Below are 19,366 nucleotides of genomic sequence, written 5' to 3'. Positions count from 1 at the left end.
TTTCCTTTCGAGATCCTCTGGACTCTGCTCGATTAGTGTTTGTTTCCTCTTTCTTAACCCTTGGCTGGGTTATTGTAACACTTTTCGATGAATCCTTGCTGTAAGAATTTGCATTGTTGACTTCATTCTCCTTTTCCGGTACGTAGGTCTTTGGAACTAGACCCATCATTTGATTCAATCTTGCCGCTTTTCAAGACATTTTCAATTAGTTCTCCAGAAATGACCAAATCTGCAAATTTCTGGTTGCATTTCCCATTAGATGATTTAAATAAGGAGCCTTCAAGGTATGAACAAATATTATTGTGGCCTCTTTTTCTGACAAAGGTGGTTGAACTTGGGCCGCAGTGTCACGCCATCTCTGGGCATACTGTCTGAATGTTTCATTATTCTTTTTCTCCAAATTTTGGAGAGTCCATCTATCAGGAACCATGTCTGTTACGTGGCGGTACTGCTCTAAAAATGCTTTAGCCAAATATTTCCAGGATCTAATGTTGGCTTTGGTCAATTGAGTATACCATTTTAAAGCCGGTCCTGTCAAACTATCCTGAAAGCAGTGAATTAACAATTTCTCATCTTTCACATACCCTGCCATTCTGCGACAAAACATTGTATGTGGGATGAAGGGCATGTAGTACCATCATATTATCAAATTCAGGAGCTTTGAACTGATGGGGAGGATTAAGTCTGGAACCAAACTCAACTCACTAGCGTCAAACCCATAGAATGATTCAGTTATTTCCACAGATTTCATTCGTTCTTCTAAGCTCTTGATCTGTCTGGTCAATTCTTCATTTACTTTTTGTTTCTCATTCAGCTCATTCAAATCTGGGATCAAATGATCAGTATTAAGATCCCCTATTTTCACATCTGATATTTTGCTTGAAGATGCAGGATTCACTTGTTGATCTTCATGTGGTTTGACTTCTTGTAATGCAGATGTACGAGCATTGATTTGTATAGGTGTAGTACCAGAATGATAAATTGGTTCTGGTGGAAAACCTAGAGGATACATAGGATCTTGGTCAAAAGATACAGGATTTTCATGCATTTTTCCACTGATAGCCTGCCTTTTAAACATGTCCTCTATTTTCTTCATCATACTGTCTTGTGAATTTGCAATACTGGCTTCAATTTTTTCCAACTTCATTTTCATTTCTTCTTGTTCTTTATGATGCTGTTCCTCAATACGCTGTATTTTATCCTCCATAATTCTCCTAGTAGCTTGTCTAGTACCGTATTGATGTTGTATTTCTCTTTTGGCCAGAATAACTGCGATTGAGAAATCTTTTAATATTATTATTTTCAAATTTTAATTAATGAATTTTATCTTAATAAAATAAAATAATAAAATTATTCATAAAGAAAATTATGAAATGAATGATGAATGTATGCAAAATGTATGTATGCAAAAAGGTATTGATCCCAAAAAGTTAACTGTCATAGAACAACTTTCATCGGCATACAAAAGTTTCTTTATAATAGTTCATAACTACAGATAAGGCGTAGCTTTCCTATTAAGCTCTATAATTTCTTTCATTAACCATGACACCTTTTTTCCGTACTTAGAAACTGGATCAACGTGATGCTCAATTATTTTGGCTTCAATAGCTAGTTCCCCAATATATCTAGCAACTTCACTCATTTGAACCATGGCCTCGAACACCATATTACTTCTTTCTTCACTTCTTTCAACATAGAACTCAGTTGACTGTTGCCATTGTTCATTCGTTCCTTCAAGAGTTTGCTCTAACTCAGTGATTCTGACTTGACAATTGTGCAGAATTTTTTCAAGATCTCTAATGCGTCTTCGCAGTGAAGCATTTTCCTCATTACTTTCTTTGAGGTCATTAGGTCCTAGACGAACCTTTTCTTGGAACAATGATTCCTCAAGTTGCAAAATGTAAGCATTAAACTCTGAGTTTTTGTTTCTAGACTGATCCAGATCCTCTTCAAGTTTTGTTCGTGCTTCTTGCGTTCTTTGATTAAGCTTCTGGATTTGAACATCTTTGTTTCTTCATCTTTGCATCCAATTGCTAGCCACTTCCTGCTCTACCTCAAGTCTGGTGTTGAAATTTTTTCTTTCTAGCTCCCATTTTTCTTTTTCAATATTGGATTCTTCCATCTTTTGGCCTCTGACTTCAAGTTCGGCAATCAACTGGTTCATTTCAGATTCAAATCCTTTGAACATGATATTTTTCTCACCTTCAAATTTATTAAAGATGTCATTCTTCATTTCTTCTACATCTTTGGCTTGATCCCTTTCTCTTTGCATTTCATTCATGATCTCGCGATGCTCAGCCTTGTGTTTTATAATTCGCTCTCTTTTGTCGACCTCAAAATCTTCCATTTTTTGTTTTCCTTTCTCAAGGCTTTTGAGTAGACGGCTATTCTTTCCTTTCAGATCTTCAACTCGTCTTTTCTCGATGTTCAACTCTTTATTCATCTGTATTGTTGCTTGGCTTGATCCTGATGCTTTCCGGGATTTATATAACTCCTGGTAATTTTTCTGTAAGGCTCTGTACTCATCCTCACCTTTTTCTTTATCTTTTCTCAACATTGCACATTGTGATGAATGAAATTCAATGTCAACCCCCAACATAGCTTTATCTTGTCTCATTTGCTCTAATTCTTTCGACCAGCCTTCTCTTTTTGCTTCAAACTCAGCTTTCAAGATTTCAATCTCTGACGGAACCACCTTAATGCGATCTTCCATAGAGATATCCTCATTTTGATCTGGTAAAGGAATATTTTCGTTTTTCCTGACAGATCTCCATTATTCATAATCAGGAGTTAACATTTCTTTTGCTGCTTTAGCTCGGATACAAAAAGTTGTTTTCCAATCTGTAACGGCTTCCATGATACTTCTTTTATAATTTTTGCTGTGGAATGTGAATTCTGATGACTGTAATCCAGCAGTGACAGGTACAAATTGACGACCTTCATACTGTCTTATGACCAGAAGTGGTGCATATCCAATTCCTCCCCATAATCCGAGCAACATTATCCAGTTGTAATTTCCACATTTGTAAATGAATTCCCTTTGTATTTGCCACGGGGCTCGCCAAACAATGTCATTGCTTTGCAGATTTCGAAAGGCATTAATCCACATATCTTTCTTAATTTCTTTCGGCCATTCCTGTTCCAGAAATTCTTTTAATGGTGAGTAATCCGTATTAAAGCGTCGGTATGAAACCTTTTCTGTCCTCCAGAAATGACTACGGATCCAAACATATAACAACTGGGTACACCCTGAGAATCGTCCACCTCCTAACCTTCTACAAGCATTTAACGATCTGAAGGTCTCTGCTAGAATTGCAGAAGCAGGATTAATCTTTTTCGGTAGCTGTTCAAACAAATCTACCACTGCAGCTTCAACATATCCCAATACTTTTGGGAAGATGACCATACCATATATACCCAGAGCAAATAAATCGAATCGTACTTTAGAGTCTGGATGGCTCTGAATAAGTTCTTTAATGTTGGTCCAAGCAATGCCTTTGCTTTCGCCTTTTTGTTTTGTACGGGCTGCTACCCATTCTTCTCGTACCCCGGCAATCTTTGCTAATTTAACTCGAAAGGGTTGAGTTTTAATTGACTTTGAATAGATTCGATTCTCCAAAGCCTCTTCGATATGTAGCAAAGTTGTGTATTCTTCAATAGTAGGGACCAAGTCTTCCTTATTGAGAGTGAAGCAATTGTACCATGGATTCCAGAATTGAATTAGGGCTCTGAGTAATTCATCATCAACTTCAACATAGAGCAAATATGGGATGTCTCCGTAAGTCTGATAAAACTGCAATTTTTTGTTTGAATCCCAACTTTCCCAAATGCTTCGCAAATCTTGCATATCATTTCTTTTTAGTGAAACTGGAGCATAACTGGCCAAGTCAGATACATAATCATCCTGCAGACTGTCTCCTTCTTGTCTTTGTAAGTCCTCAGCCCCTGTCTTACTTCTGAGTTTAGAATTACTTGATTTGAACACTTTTTATCCATAGATGAAGGCTTTCCAATGAGACAATTAACACAAGGATCAATGTCTTTATCCTGTATGATGCAATGCAAACAGAAAAATAAAGAACACACAAAAAGAAAATAAATTAGTTTACATAATAAAGAAATTTAATAATAACATTTACATAAATATTCTTTATTTAAACATGCTTTTCTAAATTTAAAAAATTTAAATAAACATGTAATTTAATTAATAAATTAACAAGAAAGTCAGAATTCATTTCTCCTGTGTGTACACCTATTTTGGACAAAATTTCGGCATGACTTCAGATCAGAAGAGTTTCTAGGGTTTTTTATATGCAGGGTTTCAGATCTAAGAATAAAGGTACCCGAATTGTCCTTGTTAGTGCCCCCTTGGGTTGCTAACCCTCAACCCTAGTCCATTACAGACTAAAGTGGATCGAGTTCAATTCGAGGGGATACATTTCTCTATGCCTGACACGGAGAATAAATTCTCACGAAGACATAAAACATATGAACCCCGAAAGTTACTTGCTAGGTCTGACACGGAGAATAAATTCTCACGAAGACGTCGCTTTCACTCCCACTTAAAAATGACAACTCAATTATAGAGCTTTATGTTATGCAATGCAAGTGTTGTGTGTGAGGAGAAATGTTCAAACCTTTGACAGAAAAATAAATAATGAAATAAAATACTTGCAAATAAAATAAAACATATAAATTTTATAAAAATAATAATAAATAAAATTTGAAAAGAAAGAATTAAAAATTAAATATGAATTTTTAATTTTTAATTAATAGAGACAATTTATAATTGATTTTTAAAAGTTTGACCAGTCCCCAGCGGAGTCGCCAAGCTGTCGTAACCGGTTTTCGTCCGGGCACGAAATATTTATTTTGGCGGGGAAATTGATGTGAATAAATGGTTTTGAAAATAATTTGGGAGTCGCCATCGGCCTTTTGGGTCAGGTAGGTCGAATACCTAAAAAATATCTTTTAAAAGAGTTTTTAAGAAAACATCAATTAAAAGATAACTGATCTGCGTTTTAACCAAAAATTCGTTCTTTTTAATAATAAAAGGGATTCGTGGTCGGTTACGTTTTAGGGAAGGATTAGCACCCCTACAACGCCCAAAATTGGTACTTTTTAATTATAAATTGTCTCTATTATTAAAATTTTTAAAAATTCAAAAATATATTTAATTTATAATTCTATTATTTCAAAATTATATAAAAAATATTTATTTATTTAAAAATATCAGAAAAGAACTTCTAGGTGCCTTAAGACAGCTCTTTTCTTTGATATTGATAAATATTAATTTAAATAATATTGTTTACTTTTTAATTTTAAAATATCAGAATAGGACATCCAGTTGTATTAAGACTGTCCTTTCTTCGATATTAAAATAATATTTAAAAATACTATTTATTATATATGTATTTATGAATATATAAAAATATTTATTCATATAATAAAATAAAAATAAAAATACTACTAAAACAATATATTTAAAAACAATAAAATAAATGAAAACATAAAATAACTGACTAAATTACAGTAAAAATACAATTTAAAATCTAATTCATAATTAATCAAAATTATAGGGATTAAATATGTTATTTTCTTATTTAATAATTTAGTGACTAAAATAAAATCATCTAAAATTCGGATATTATAATAAAATAAATTAAAAATATAAACTAGGGATTAAAATATTATTTATTAAAATTAAGGGATTAATTCTGTTATTTATCCTAAATATATTATTTTAATAAAAAGGACTAAAATGAATAAATTGAAATTCGAAGACTGAATTAAAATATTATAAAATCGATTTAGTGACTAAAATGTAATGTTTATAAATTAGGAGGACGGCGGACGAACGCCGACTGACGGCTGCCGGCCGACTGGCTTCTCTCTGTTCTAGAGAGAAGCGAGAGAAAATTTTTTTCTCTCAAAGAAGAGAGAGAGAGGAGAAGTAGAAATGAAGACTGGCCCTTCGGGCCAGCCGGTTTGGACCTTTTTATAGTCCTTCCCGAACGACGTCGTTTCGGAAGGACTATGCGCGTAATTAGACAATAGTTAAACCCCGTCCGCCGTCCTCCTAATTTGTAAACATTATATTTTAGTCACTAAATCGATTTTATAATTTTTAATTCAGTCTTCGAATTTCAATTTTTCATTTTAGTCCTTTTTATTAAAATAATATATTTAGGATAATACAGAATTAATCCCTTAATTTTAATAAATAATATTTTAATCCCTAGTTTATTTTTAATTTATTTTATTATAATATCCGAATTTTAGATGATTTTATTTAGTCACTAAATTATTAAATAAGAAAATAACATATTTAATCCCTATAATTTTGATTAATTATGAATTAGATTTTAATTTTTTTTACTGTAATTTAGTCAGTTATTTTATATGTTTTCATTTATTTTATTGTTTTTAATATATTGTTTTAGTAGTATTTTTATTTTTTTTATATTGAATAAATATTTTTATATATCATAAATATATATATAAATAGTAATTTTTAAAATTTATTTAATATCGAAGAAAGGACAGTCTTAATACAACTGGATGTCCTATTCTGATATTTTAAAATTAAAAAGTAAACAATATTATTTAAATTAATATTATCATATCAAAGAAAAGAATGTCTTAAGGCACCTAGAAGTTCTTTTCTATTTTAAATAAATAAATATTTTTTTATATAATTTGAAATAATAAATTATAAATTAAATATATTTTTGAATTTTTAAAAATTTTAATAATAAAGACAATTTATAATTAAAAAGTACCAATTTTGGGCGTTGTAGGGGTGCTAATCCTTCCCTAAACGTAACCGACCACGAATCCCTTTTTATTATTAAAAAGAACGAATTTTTAGTTAAAACGCAGATCAGTTTATCTTTTAATTGATGTTTTCTTGAAAACTCTTTTAAAAGATATTTTTTAGGTATTCGACCTACCTGACCCAAAAGGCCGATGGCGACTCCCAAATTATTTTTAAAACCATTTATTCACATCAATTTCCCCGCCAAAATAAATATTTCGTGTCCGGACGAAAACCGGTTACGACAAAATTGATTTTGACAGTGGTCTCAGAAGGGGGTTTCCATCGAGTCTGAGTCATCCTAGTAATTCTCTCATTTGCTTGGGAATATTCAAAAAGACGGGCTTGAATTGAGGTAACCAGATCTTCCTTCCTCATCTGACTACCTTAATGATACTGTCGATTTCTTGCAAACCATAACATCCAAATTGTGGTTATAATTAACGAGTGCTTATTCACTGTGTTTCTATTAAATAACCAATCTAACCAACTTCAAAAATATAACAGAGAGAATTGAGTAGGCCATTGATAACTTATTCACCTCAAACCTCATTAGTTATGCCACAATCCCTAGCCACATGCACCTCCGACTCAACCACATCCCCACACCTCCAGTAAAGTTAACTTTTTGATATTCGACAAGTGAATAAATTCTTCATAGTTGGAACAAAATCTTGAATGAACTTCCAGATATGCAACTCAATCTTTCTTTGACATGCACAAGACCACACCTTCCTGTAGACTCTATCAGCAGACTGAATCATATTGACCCCAACAGTAAGTATACGATACCCTCTCTGAACACTGAATAAACCTGACTTTTCACCACTCTAGACCCATGTGTCTTCATGAGGAAATATGGATAACATAATACTGAAATTTTGATTCGCTTCATCCTGAGAAAAATACCATTAACTACATCAATTTTCCACGATCTCGTGCTCTCATCATTGAGATTGGAAACTAATAAAACAACATCGTCACGATCAGAATTAACAAGACTGGGAGGATTGTGTGGTAACCAAAAGTCATTCCAGACTGAAATGGAAATCTTGTTCATGATTTTTCATTGCAATCGTTTCTCAAGAAGGCCCCTAGTAATCCAAATATTACACCAAATATAAGATAGGGTTGAACCAAGCTTCGAACGCATGAAATAGGTCATAGGGAAATACTTAGGTGGAACCAACCAAAGACGTAGGATTGAAAAATAATCTTCATCCTTGTTTTGCTAGAAGAGCAACATTAAATTTAACCATATCACGAAACCCAAGCCCACAATTATCTTTCGACTGACAAAGCATTCTCCACGAGCACTAGTGAATTCATCGCTTTTCTACAATCTTTTGCCAACAAAACTTGGACATAATACTTTTTAATTCATTGCAAAAACTCTTGGTAAGCAGAAAACAATTCATAGAATAAAGAGGAATAGCTTGCAACACAGACTTTATAAAAACCTCTTTACCTCCCTACGATAGAACCCGAACACTCAATCATCTAATTCGCTGTGGAACTTATCTTCAGATGTGTGAAACACACCTCTCTTGTTGTGTCCTAAAATTTTCTGTAGACCCAAGTACTTCTTTGGGTTCAAAGTATTAGAGACCTCCAATATACGCCAAACGTCCCAACGATTCTCCTCAATTACATTTGTATGAAAGAAAATCCCTGATTTGTCAAAATTTATCTCTGGACCCGAACTCTCCCCATAAACCCTGAGAAGCTCCTTAATTTTCAAAGCTTCTCGTCCATTAACCTCACCAAAGAGGAGACTATCATCAGCAAGAAGAAGATGAGAGATCTTCGGAGCGTATTAATTAATCTTAACTCCCCGAAGCTCTTTCCGATAAACAACTCTCCTTATAAGAGATGATAACCCTTCATTGTAAATAAGAAAAAGGTAAGGACTGAGCGGATCTCCTTGGTGCAAACCTCGACTAGGTTGGATACGATCTCTTGTGACTCCATTAGTGATTACCGAATAAGTTACCGAACACATACAACTCTTCAAGATTTCAATCCAACCTAAATCGAATCATATCCTTTCTATGACTACCCATACAAATTCCCACTTCACTTTATCGTAAGCCTTGCTCATGTTGAGTTTTAAAGCAAAATAACCATTTCTTCCCATTGTTTTTGCACAAACGAGTGTAACAACTCGTAGTCTGTGATGATCTTATATGAAATCAGACAACCCGGAACGAAGGCACTCTGCGCCTCATCAATACATGCATCTAGACACAGTTGCATTCGATTAACCAGCACATTTGTAACAATCTTGTAAATCATGTTGCATAAGCTGATTGGTCTAAACTGACGCAAAGAGGTTGGATCTTCCACTTTTGGAATTAACACAATATGGGTGTGATTTACTTCTCCATGCTCACCTGCCATGGATCAAATCTATGTAGAATCATCTACTTCAGTGCGAACAATGTGCCAGAAACATTGGTAAAAAAGGGCACCAAGACCATAATCTCCTTAAGCCCTTAGAGAGGCATTGCCTTAATAGCCCTCAATACCTCATCCCTATGAAAACCAAACTCAACTGGGAATTCATATCAACAATATACTACTAGAAATACCATCTAATATCTCATTATTGATTATCGATGATAGAGTCGAATAAATTAGAAAAATAACTTTTTTACAGGCACAACCATATACAGCTCAGAATCTACTAAATAACCATCATTATACTGGTGGTTGACAATTTTATTCTTTCGCTTTTAGGAAGTGGCATACCTATGGAAGAGAGCAGTGTTATTATCACCATATCTGAGCCAATTCACTGTAGCACGCTGCTCCCAATACAATTTCGATTTATCTACTTCTAGATTTAGATGCAGTTTGACATCAACGATCTCCCCTAGCACCTTATCAGAAGGGGTTAATTCAGTTAAATGCGCCAATTTCCTCTGTAAATCTCTTGTCATTAAGCGCTTAAAATGACATAACTTTTGAACCACTGATCCAGCCTTAAACTTACGCCATGCAACTTCTCCAACCCGTACCTGACCCACTGTTCCACAAGCCACTAATCTCCTCATCACACGACTCCTCAAGCAACTAGGAAGCTTCAAATTTAAAATGCCAACGACAGACTGTCAGGTTTGCAATAACCGTACACATTAAGAGGGGTAGTGATCAGAGATCAAATGCTAAAGATGGCGAAGGGAATAATGAGGAAAAAGAGACATACATGCTTCATTAGCCAAACCCCTACCAAGCCGTTCTCTGACATTATTTTTGGTCGTCCTCCCTCACTCCCAAGTATACCAAACTCATTATATCTAACATCTCGTAAGTTGCAGACATCAACTGCAGCTCGAAATATCTACATATGTCTCTCCATCAGAACTGCACCACCTTCTTCCTCATAAGCATACATGATTTTATTGAAGTCACCCATCACCAGCCATGACATGTCCACAAAATCATTTAAACTACACAGCGAATCCCAAGACTCTTGACACAGTTGCATCTAGACACAGTTGCATTCGATTAACCAGCACATTTGTAACAATCTTGTAAATCATGTTGCATAAGCTGATTGGTCTAAACTGACGCAAAGAGGTTGGATCTTCCACTTTTGGAATTAACACAATATGGGTGTGATTTACTTCTCCCATGCTCACCCTGCCATGGATCAAATCTATGTAGAAATCATCTACTTCAGTGCGAACAATGTGCCAGAAACATTGGTAAAAAAGGGCACCAAGACCATAATCTCCTTAAGCCCTTAGAGGAGGCATTGCCTTAATAGCCCTCAATACCTCATCCCTAGTGAAAACCAAACTCAACTGGGAATTCATATCAACAATAATACTACTAGAAATACCATCTAATATCTCATTATTGATTATCGATGAAGTAGAGTCGAATAAATTAGAAAAATAACTTTTTTACAGGCACAACCATATACAGCTCAGAATCTACTAAATAACCATCATTATACTGGTGGTTGACAATTTTATTCTTTCGCTTTTAGGAAGTGGCATACCTATGGAAGAGAGCAGTGTTATTATCACCATATCTGAGCCAATTCACTGTAGCACGCTGCTCCCAATACAATTTCGATTTATCTACTTCTAGATTTAGATGCAGTTTGACATCAACGATCTCCCCTAGCACCTTATCAGAAGGGGTTAATTCAGTTAAATGCGCCAATTTCCTCTGTAAATCTCTTGTCATTAAGCGCTTAAAATGACATAAACTTTTGAACCACTGATCCAGCCTTAAACTTACGCCATGCAACTTCTCCAACACCGTACCTGACCCACTGTTCCACAAGCCACTAATCTCCTCATCACACGACTCCTCAAGCAACTAGGAAGCTTCAAATTTAAAATGCCAACGACAGACTGTCAGGTTTGCAATAACCGTACACATTAAGAGGGGTAGTGATCAGAGATCAAATGCTAAAGATGGCGAAGGGAATAATGAGGAAAAAGAGACATACATGCTTCATTAGCCAAACCCCTACCAAGCCGTTCTCTGACATTATTTTTGGTCGTCCTCCCTCACTCCCAAGTATACCAAACTCATTATATCTAACATCTCGTAAGTTGCAGACATCAACTGCAGCTCGAAATATCTACATATGTCTCTCCATCAGAACTGCACCACCTTCTTCCTCATAAGCATACATGATTTTATTGAAGTCACCCATCAACAGCCATGACATGTCCACAAAATCATTTAAACTACACAGCGAATCCCAAGACTCTTGACGCCGACCTCCTTCAGGAGCATCATTGAAGCCCGTGAATCTCCATGCAGGGCCATCCACATTATTTGAAACAATAACATCACAACAGCCATGACATGTCCACAAAATCATTTAAACTACACAGCGAATCCCAAGACTCTTGACGCCGACCTCCTTCAGGAGCATCATTGAAGCCCGTGAATCTCCATGCAGGGCCATCCACATTATTTGAAACAATAACATCAATATGTGGCAAAGAGAAAACGCAAAATGACTCAACAGTTTTGCTTCTATGCCAAACAAAGACCTCTCTGAGTACCTTGAGGTTCTACATCAATTCTATTTGTATAACTCCAAGATTTATGAACCATCTCCATACTCACATTCTGTAACTTGGTCTCCATTAGAAAGACCACAGATGGGTTTACATCTCTCGGTATAACAGGAGACGGTGCACCGTCCGGGGCATACCCAAACCCTAGACATTCCAACTTAATAGCCTCATTACGTCCGACCAGCCTGTGAATGCAGGCCTGTTGATAAATTGTTTGTTTTATCCACCAAAACAAGATTACTAGGTTCGCACGATAATCCATTCCTCTGCCTCTTCAACCCATCAATCTTTGTCAGCGCATGATTCTCTTATGCCGAAGTCATAACAATGTCCGAATTTTAGATTACTCCCCCTTCACATTTGTTTTTCATCTTAGCCACCTCTGACTATTTTTAACAATTTTCTATTGCCCAGATTTGTCTACACCCAACTCCACACCTTCTTCATTCTCCACATCATCTTTCAACGAATCTTCTCTCAACCATAGGCTACTTAGAACCACTCGACGTCTGAGAAGTGCACGCAAGGATACATTCCACTGTCCTACAACTTCCTTATTTTCTTGCAACACCCGCAACGAACAATAACTTTCCCCATACCCAAGCTTTCCACACAGAAAACAGAACAACTTTAATTTTTTGTATTGAACCTGGGCATAAACCGACTCACCAGATAGAGTAACAAGCTTCTTCATTTGTTTCAACGCCCTACAAACATCAATTTTCACTCGTACTCGAATACATCCCCTGTACCCCAAAAGGATTGCCGAAGCATCATACTCCACGAATGTGCCCACAAAGTCACCCGAATCCAATCGATAAATCAAGAGAAAGAACCCAAAAATCGACCTAATTCAGCGAAACATGCATCAGATTCTTCCCTACCTCCAAATAATGAAAAACTAAGATATGCGAATTAAAATACCATGGCCCCCCAAAACAATTCGGGAAAAATCAATCTCATTGTACAAACGAAAAAGATACTATTATCGCCCAAATCAGTGATCGATATACCTTCAATCGGGTGCCATACATTTGCCAGAGTCGTCCTCATCGTCGGAAAATTGATTTGGCTTGTAGTCAAGAACTTACCAACTAAACGAAGCATATGAAATATGTGCCTCCTATCCGTATTCACCATAACCAAACCCTCATCCTCCTCATCTTCTATCCTTATATCCTGTAATTCCCTTTCTAGATCACTCATTCCGAAAAGGTTAACCCGGAAACCCTCACTAGCAAAACTAGAAAAACTGAGAAATCTCATAAAACTGCCACAACGAGCAGAGGGATAAACTTGCCAAAAACTCTAACACAAAGGGTTTGCAGATTTTATTTTTGTAACCATATTAATATATTACATTTTGAGGTTTCAAGAATTGAAAATTATATTATTAATTTAATTGAAATATCTAATGAAGTGCAAATACATTCTAATTTGATATTGAATTTTTATTAGAGATATTTTTTTGAATTAGTTACTGATATTTCATCTATTGACCAATTAATCAAGATCGATTATTACAAAGGCGAGGGCGATCCTCCCAATTCAGTTTACTTCATTCACAAACGCCAAAGTTCAAACTCTTGACTTTACTTCAGGAGCCTAGTGTCTCATCTCATTATATCATATTGTTGTTGGTTATTAGAAATCATTATTAATATAATATAAGTAATCCTATCTAATAATATTCGTTAAGTGCTTGTGAATTTATGATCATTCAAAGTCATCTTACCTGTATCATCAAATATTTTGTCCATTAATTATGATTTCTTTCCTTATTTATTACTTTCTCCATTAATGTGCCAACCAATTAGTTACCATAATTTAAAATAATTACATGTATTTGAGTCATGATTTACTAAAATTAGTACTAGTAACTCAGATAATTATGGGATAATAAAAAAGTTGTTAAACTTAACCTCATAATTTTCAGGCTGCAGCACAATAATTATGTACTTCTTCAATACACTTCACATCCTATCATAGAATTTACCCAACAATGCCTATGAAAACCCTAACACCTGTTTTTGTATTCACTACTCTCGTCCTTCTTCTCCCTTTAATAACCACTACCACTACCATACAAGATCTTCTTAGGAGTCGAGGCTTGCCGGTCGGTATTTTCCCGGACAATGTTAAGTCCTATCAACTCGACCGTGACGGTCGTCTAGAAGTGCGGTTGGAAAGTTCGTGCATGGCGGAGTTTGACGGGAGAGTGTACTTTGATCGTGTGGTAACAGCCAACCTTAGGTATGGTGGGCTCGTGGGGCTCGAAGGACTGTCACAGGAAGAGTTGTTTTTGTGGTTGCCTGTTAGATGTATCATTGCCAATGATCCTTCTCCTGGGATTATATTGTTTGACATTGGTGTTGCTCATAAGCAACTCTCTCTTTCTCTCTTTGAAGTCCCTCCTTCTTGCATGCCTCAAGGTATTCTTAATTTTGATACCCAAGTAATTACGACTAAATTCTGAATCAAATCGTATTATATCCTAAAATAAAATCCCAACACTTATTTATTCGACATAATAGATGTTGGTTCTCTTTAATCTTTATTGATTCTCATTAATATAGTTGGATTGGCTTATAATGATTTATTCTTGGTTATAATTAAGTGCTCTCCGTTGCTGTTAAATGCAGAAGTTATGCTAGAGAAGTTTGATAGGAAGGAGGGATTTGATTTCCAGAAGTGAAGATTTCATTGTTTAGAAGAGGGATTTGATTTTTAGATCGTATTTGTAAATATGATGTAAAAATAATGATGATTTAATAAACTCTTTTTATGGAAAAACTAGTATTATACTAATCATCTGGATTAACTAAAATCACTTCATCATCTAAAATAAAATCACTAATGATTATAGTATAAATCAATCAAACTTCAACAAGTGTTTCCTTCCTTGCTTCTGATCATATCCAACAACAACTCAGTCTGTTCAATCATTAGAGCATCCACAAATTTCCCCTGAAAATCAATGACAGAAGCCAACATGTTCAATAACCAATTTTCAGGAGATCGAATTCGGAATTGGAATTCGGAACTTACATGTACACAGGATGAAAACAGCATTGCTCCTTTGAAAGTGGTGACACTGGTCTCACTGAGCTCGAAGCCAAGATAGTCCATGGTTTCTATCAATTTAGTGAAGCAACCCCTTTTTTTCTGTAGAACAATCTTGATCAGAAGCGTGTTCCCGTCAATGTAGGTCACCTTAATTTCTTCCTTTATGCCACATTTCTCCATTTCATCAGCAGCATCACCTTCCATTTCCATTTGCTTTCCTCCTCCTTCAGATGATGCTTCCATTTCACGTAACTCTTCACTGAGATCATCTGAAGTCTTCTGCAACTCTTGGATGTAAGTAATTGCATCTTCGATTATGGTTGCTTTGTTCATCTACAAACATGAATCAAGAAACCAAGTTAAAACAATGTGATCAATATTAGTAGATAGGAAAAAAATTGAGGTTTTTAGGTAGTTGCATTTGTGATAATTGGGACGAGTGAACGCAGAACTAGGAGTCTATCACTGAGTTTCTTCCTCCTCTTTCGCTCGGCGTGGAGGTTCTTCGATACGAAGTTGTTGTCTTTATTTCCGTGCCTTCTCTCCCCGGTCTTCCTCTGCTAGGCCTCATGGATAGTTCATTTAACTCGGACCCTAAGAATTCCATCCATGGAGGCTGATATGTAAAAAAATTGCAGAGTGGAGAGAGAACCGGCAAAATTATAGCTGGTAACTGTTTTATAAACATGATTGTCAGTTCACAAGGACATCGTTTTAAGAGGGAGAATCTTGGCAGTTATGTTTGCTTGTTGGAGGCAACAATGAAAAGAATAGAAATTGAACCTGAACTCTCATATTCGATTTGAATTAATCGATTAATGAATCGAATACTTATGGAGAGCGTTACTTTCATGTCTTTAGGCAGTTAGTTAGCAGTTACTATTGTTGACTGGAAAGTACAAAATGTGTGAGGCTTTTGGTTGGGTTCAATTTTGAAGTTTGAAAGTACAGATTATCATGCTCAAACTTAAAGCCCCAAGGACAAGATGCGCAATTCCAGGCATGCCAAAGTTGTGTATTTGTGTCAAGTGGCTTTAATGTGCCATGCATGACCGTATCTTTTGTCCTTTAATGAAAGAAAGTGGCAAAAAGAAGCAATTTTCTAACCCTCTACATGCATGTCCTGGCACTGTCATTTTGTATCTAACCTCAAAGTGAAGCTCTGATAATCATCAGGACTACAGATGAGAAAAAAAAAAAAGTAAAACTTGAGGTTAATGTGGAAAATATTTAGGGACCAATTTGAGAAACAATACCAAGTTTAGGGAGTAAACGTTGCTTTAAACTAAAAAGTGTGTTTAATGCCACTTGATATCTCACGTCCTAACCTTAGGACCAAAATTTTGTACACTTCGGGGAAAGAAATGAGCCGAGCAAAGGGAGCCACTTCTATGCGCCGTCTGGTTGGCCTCTTTAACCCTTCTCTCTCTTCAGCTTCCAATCCCGCCGCCGCCGCCGCCGCCGTAAACTCCTCCAAACCCAAAGCCGACCCTCGCAAGTTCAAAAAGCTTGCCGACAGATTCAAGAAATCTTCTGAATCCAGAAAATTCCGCAACTACTCCAAAAAAGCTTATTCCGTCACTGTTCAACGCCTAGCGTCAGCAGAACAGTTCTCGTTGATCGATGACATCCTCCAGCACCAAAAGAAGTACCAGGATATCTCCCAGGAAGGCTTCGTATCCGCCTCATGATGCTTTATGGAAAGCTGGCATGTTCGAACATGCGCATAATTGTTCTATGAAATGCCTGAACTAAACTGTCACGTACTGTGAACTCTGTTAACGCCCTTTTGTCGGCGTATCTTCATTCGAAGAAGTTTGATAACGTCGGTAAATTGCTAGAAGAGTTACCGGAAAAGATAGGAATCCAGCCGGATTTGATTTCTTATAACACAGTTATTAAGGCCTATTGTGAGATGGGTTCTATGGATTCAGCAGTCTCAGTGTTTGATACATTGGAGAAGAAAGGATTAGAGCCTGATATTGTAACGTTTAACACTCTGCTTGATGGTTCTTCTCCAGGGTCGAATTGCCGACGGAGAGGAAATTTGGGAATTGATGGAAAAGAAGAATGTTGTCCCTGATACTAGGACTTATAATACCAAGTTAAGAGGATTGGTTCATGAGAGAAAGATATCGGAAGCTGTTGAGTTACGGGAAGAAATGAAGAGCAAAGGAATCAAACCCGATGTTCATAGCTACTGCTTGATTACAGGGTATTGTAATGCTGAATTTAGAGCAAGTGATGAAGTGGTATGGTGAACTGAAGAAAAGTTTTTCACCTGATCGGGTTACCTACATTACAGTTCTTTCGTTCCTTAGGAAGAAGAATGAGTTTGAAATGGCAACTGAGATTTGTAAGGAGGCTATGGATCTAGTATCATATCTGGGGCTGCATTGGTAGATAAATTAGTTAAAGAGTCGAGGATTGAAGAAGCTATACAATTTGTGGAATCAGGCTTATCGCGATCTGCTTTGAGGCTGAAATTCCCTTGACCTTGAATGGGACTGTAAGAGATATAGTTCCCCATGACTTTTTTGTTTTTTTCCTTTATGTTCATGTTACATGCTTCTTCGGTTATTGCACCAGACACTCTCAATTATGATCTAGATTTCTAAATTGGTCAAAACCTTAAAAAATAACCCGTGTCCTTCTCGTATAGTATCGTATCATTAGGTTCTTCCACTAGCCATTAGCTTGGACGTTAACTGTCAGCTTAAATTTGATGTGGAACATTTGTAACCATGTATATCTGTTACATGAATAGTTTGGATCTGAAGGGTTAAAAAATGGTTCTGAATCTTATTGGCACTGCATGATTCAAGCTGTCCATGTTGCTACTTATTTGTTCAGAACTTGATCCATTTGTTTCAAATATGTTTCAGGTTAGATTCAAACTGAATTTATTGTCCAAATATGATTTCATTAGAACGTTTTGAAGCCTGGTATTCAATTTAGAGTCTTGATGATAGTTCGGGTATCATTCGGTGCGATTTACCTATGCTTATTCCATCTAGTTTATCTTAGCTTCAATCTGTTTTAGGCCTCATATTGGACAAGTTCAACAAAGAACCCTGTCAATAGGTTGGATATCAGTTTGAATTTCATCCATAACCACATGGTTCTGTTTTGACAGTTGAAGTTCGGTTGATGCAATTTGGACATACGACATTGACACAAACATGGTTGCCTTCTAACTGTTATGCCTGTACCGTCGATTGTTGATTTCGACTCTGCATTGTTGAAACCCCTGGTGTTGGCATCGTTACAATTCAGCTCAGAACCTTAGGTGCAGCATTACAATAACTTTATGTTATTTTCCTTTTTCAAGTTTCATATTTGCACATTTGGATATTTTATTTTTCAAGATATCGTCATTAAGTTTTGGCATGAAAATCTGTTTTAAAATTGATATTGTTGTGATATAAATTCACATATTAACTAAATAAGATTTTGCATAATTATTGATATACAAATTTGTGCTTGATAACTTTTTCAAAATCATGACTAAATTGATAGAAAATGTGCATATTCATGACTAAATTTTTGTAATTTTAAGATTAACAAATATAAAAACACATCATAATAGTCATTAAGACCTCAAATACGGATCATCTTTATTAGGAGTTTAAGGATAAAGATTACATAAATCTTCCCTGCGAACTATGAGTGCATGGAATTTACCTGACAAGGGTGAGCCGACTAATATATATATTGCAAATTGTACAAAGAAGCTAATCTGCCTTGTATTGTAAATTGTGGGCAGGAATATGATGGGTTCATAAAATACCTAAATCTTATTGACATTATTCTTCAAGTTGTCCATGCAGTAGTTATGTACGAATTTAAAATTTAATTTACGTGTTTTAAATATGTTTTAGATCAAATTAAATTTAGTTTAATATCTAATGTAGTGGTTGGACTGACAGGAAGATTTAATTGATACAAAGTAATATTTTAAGAATTGAATTAGAATGTTTTGAAATTTAGTAACTAATTTAGAATCTTGATGATTGCTTGAGGATCACTTGGTGTAATTAATCTCTGATTGTTCCATCTAGTTTATCTTATTGAAGAAGAAGAAAATTGATATCATACTTCTATCACACTATTAGAATGAAATTAAAATTGATATAAAATTTAATAACTCAACATCGATAGGTCGTTCATGTCAAGTCATTAAAAAAATACACTAAATAATAATGCTTGAACTATTTTATATAAATTTTGAATATTGTTGTTGAAATCTTGAACTTTATGATTTTAATCTTTTAAATTAGCATACAAGTATTTTAGAGACGGTAATTCTCTCTTCTTTGAAGATGAAATGTTAGAAAAATTAACTCATGCTTAACTTGAAGTGATGTGACACATAATATTATATGTACATCCTATTAGAGATAAAAATATCTTAATATAATAATTTGAAGTG

At 35.4% G+C, this 19,366-nt stretch overlaps 1 protein-coding gene and 1 pseudogene across 1 annotated transcript; one reads left to right on the top strand and one right to left on the bottom strand.

Moving 5' to 3' along the window:
- Positions 1–14,751: 14,751 nt before the first annotated feature.
- LOC120183430 (transcription factor DYT1-like) lies at positions 14,752–15,729 on the bottom strand. The gene is made up of 5 exons (XM_039188129.1): positions 15,718–15,729; positions 15,587–15,607; positions 15,354–15,491; positions 14,917–15,267; positions 14,752–14,835 (listed from the first exon to the last, which is right to left on the bottom strand). The coding sequence occupies exons 1-5, from the start codon at positions 15,727–15,729 to the stop codon at positions 14,752–14,754; spliced, it is 606 nt and encodes a 201-aa protein (XP_039044060.1).
- Positions 15,730–16,281: 552 nt separating this feature from the next.
- Positions 16,282–18,293, top strand: LOC120183455 (annotated as a pseudogene).
- The last annotated feature ends 1,073 nt before the right edge of the window (positions 18,294–19,366 follow it).

Source organism: Hibiscus syriacus, unplaced genomic scaffold (genome assembly GCF_006381635.1).
Source record: "Hibiscus syriacus cultivar Baekdansim isolate YM2019G1 unplaced genomic scaffold, ASM638163v2 tig00112762_pilon, whole genome shotgun sequence".
In the NCBI taxonomy this organism is placed as follows: domain Eukaryota; kingdom Viridiplantae; phylum Streptophyta; class Magnoliopsida; order Malvales; family Malvaceae; genus Hibiscus; species Hibiscus syriacus.
Note: the sequence above shows the minus strand (reverse complement) of the source record. Positions and strands in the feature narration are given on the sequence as shown.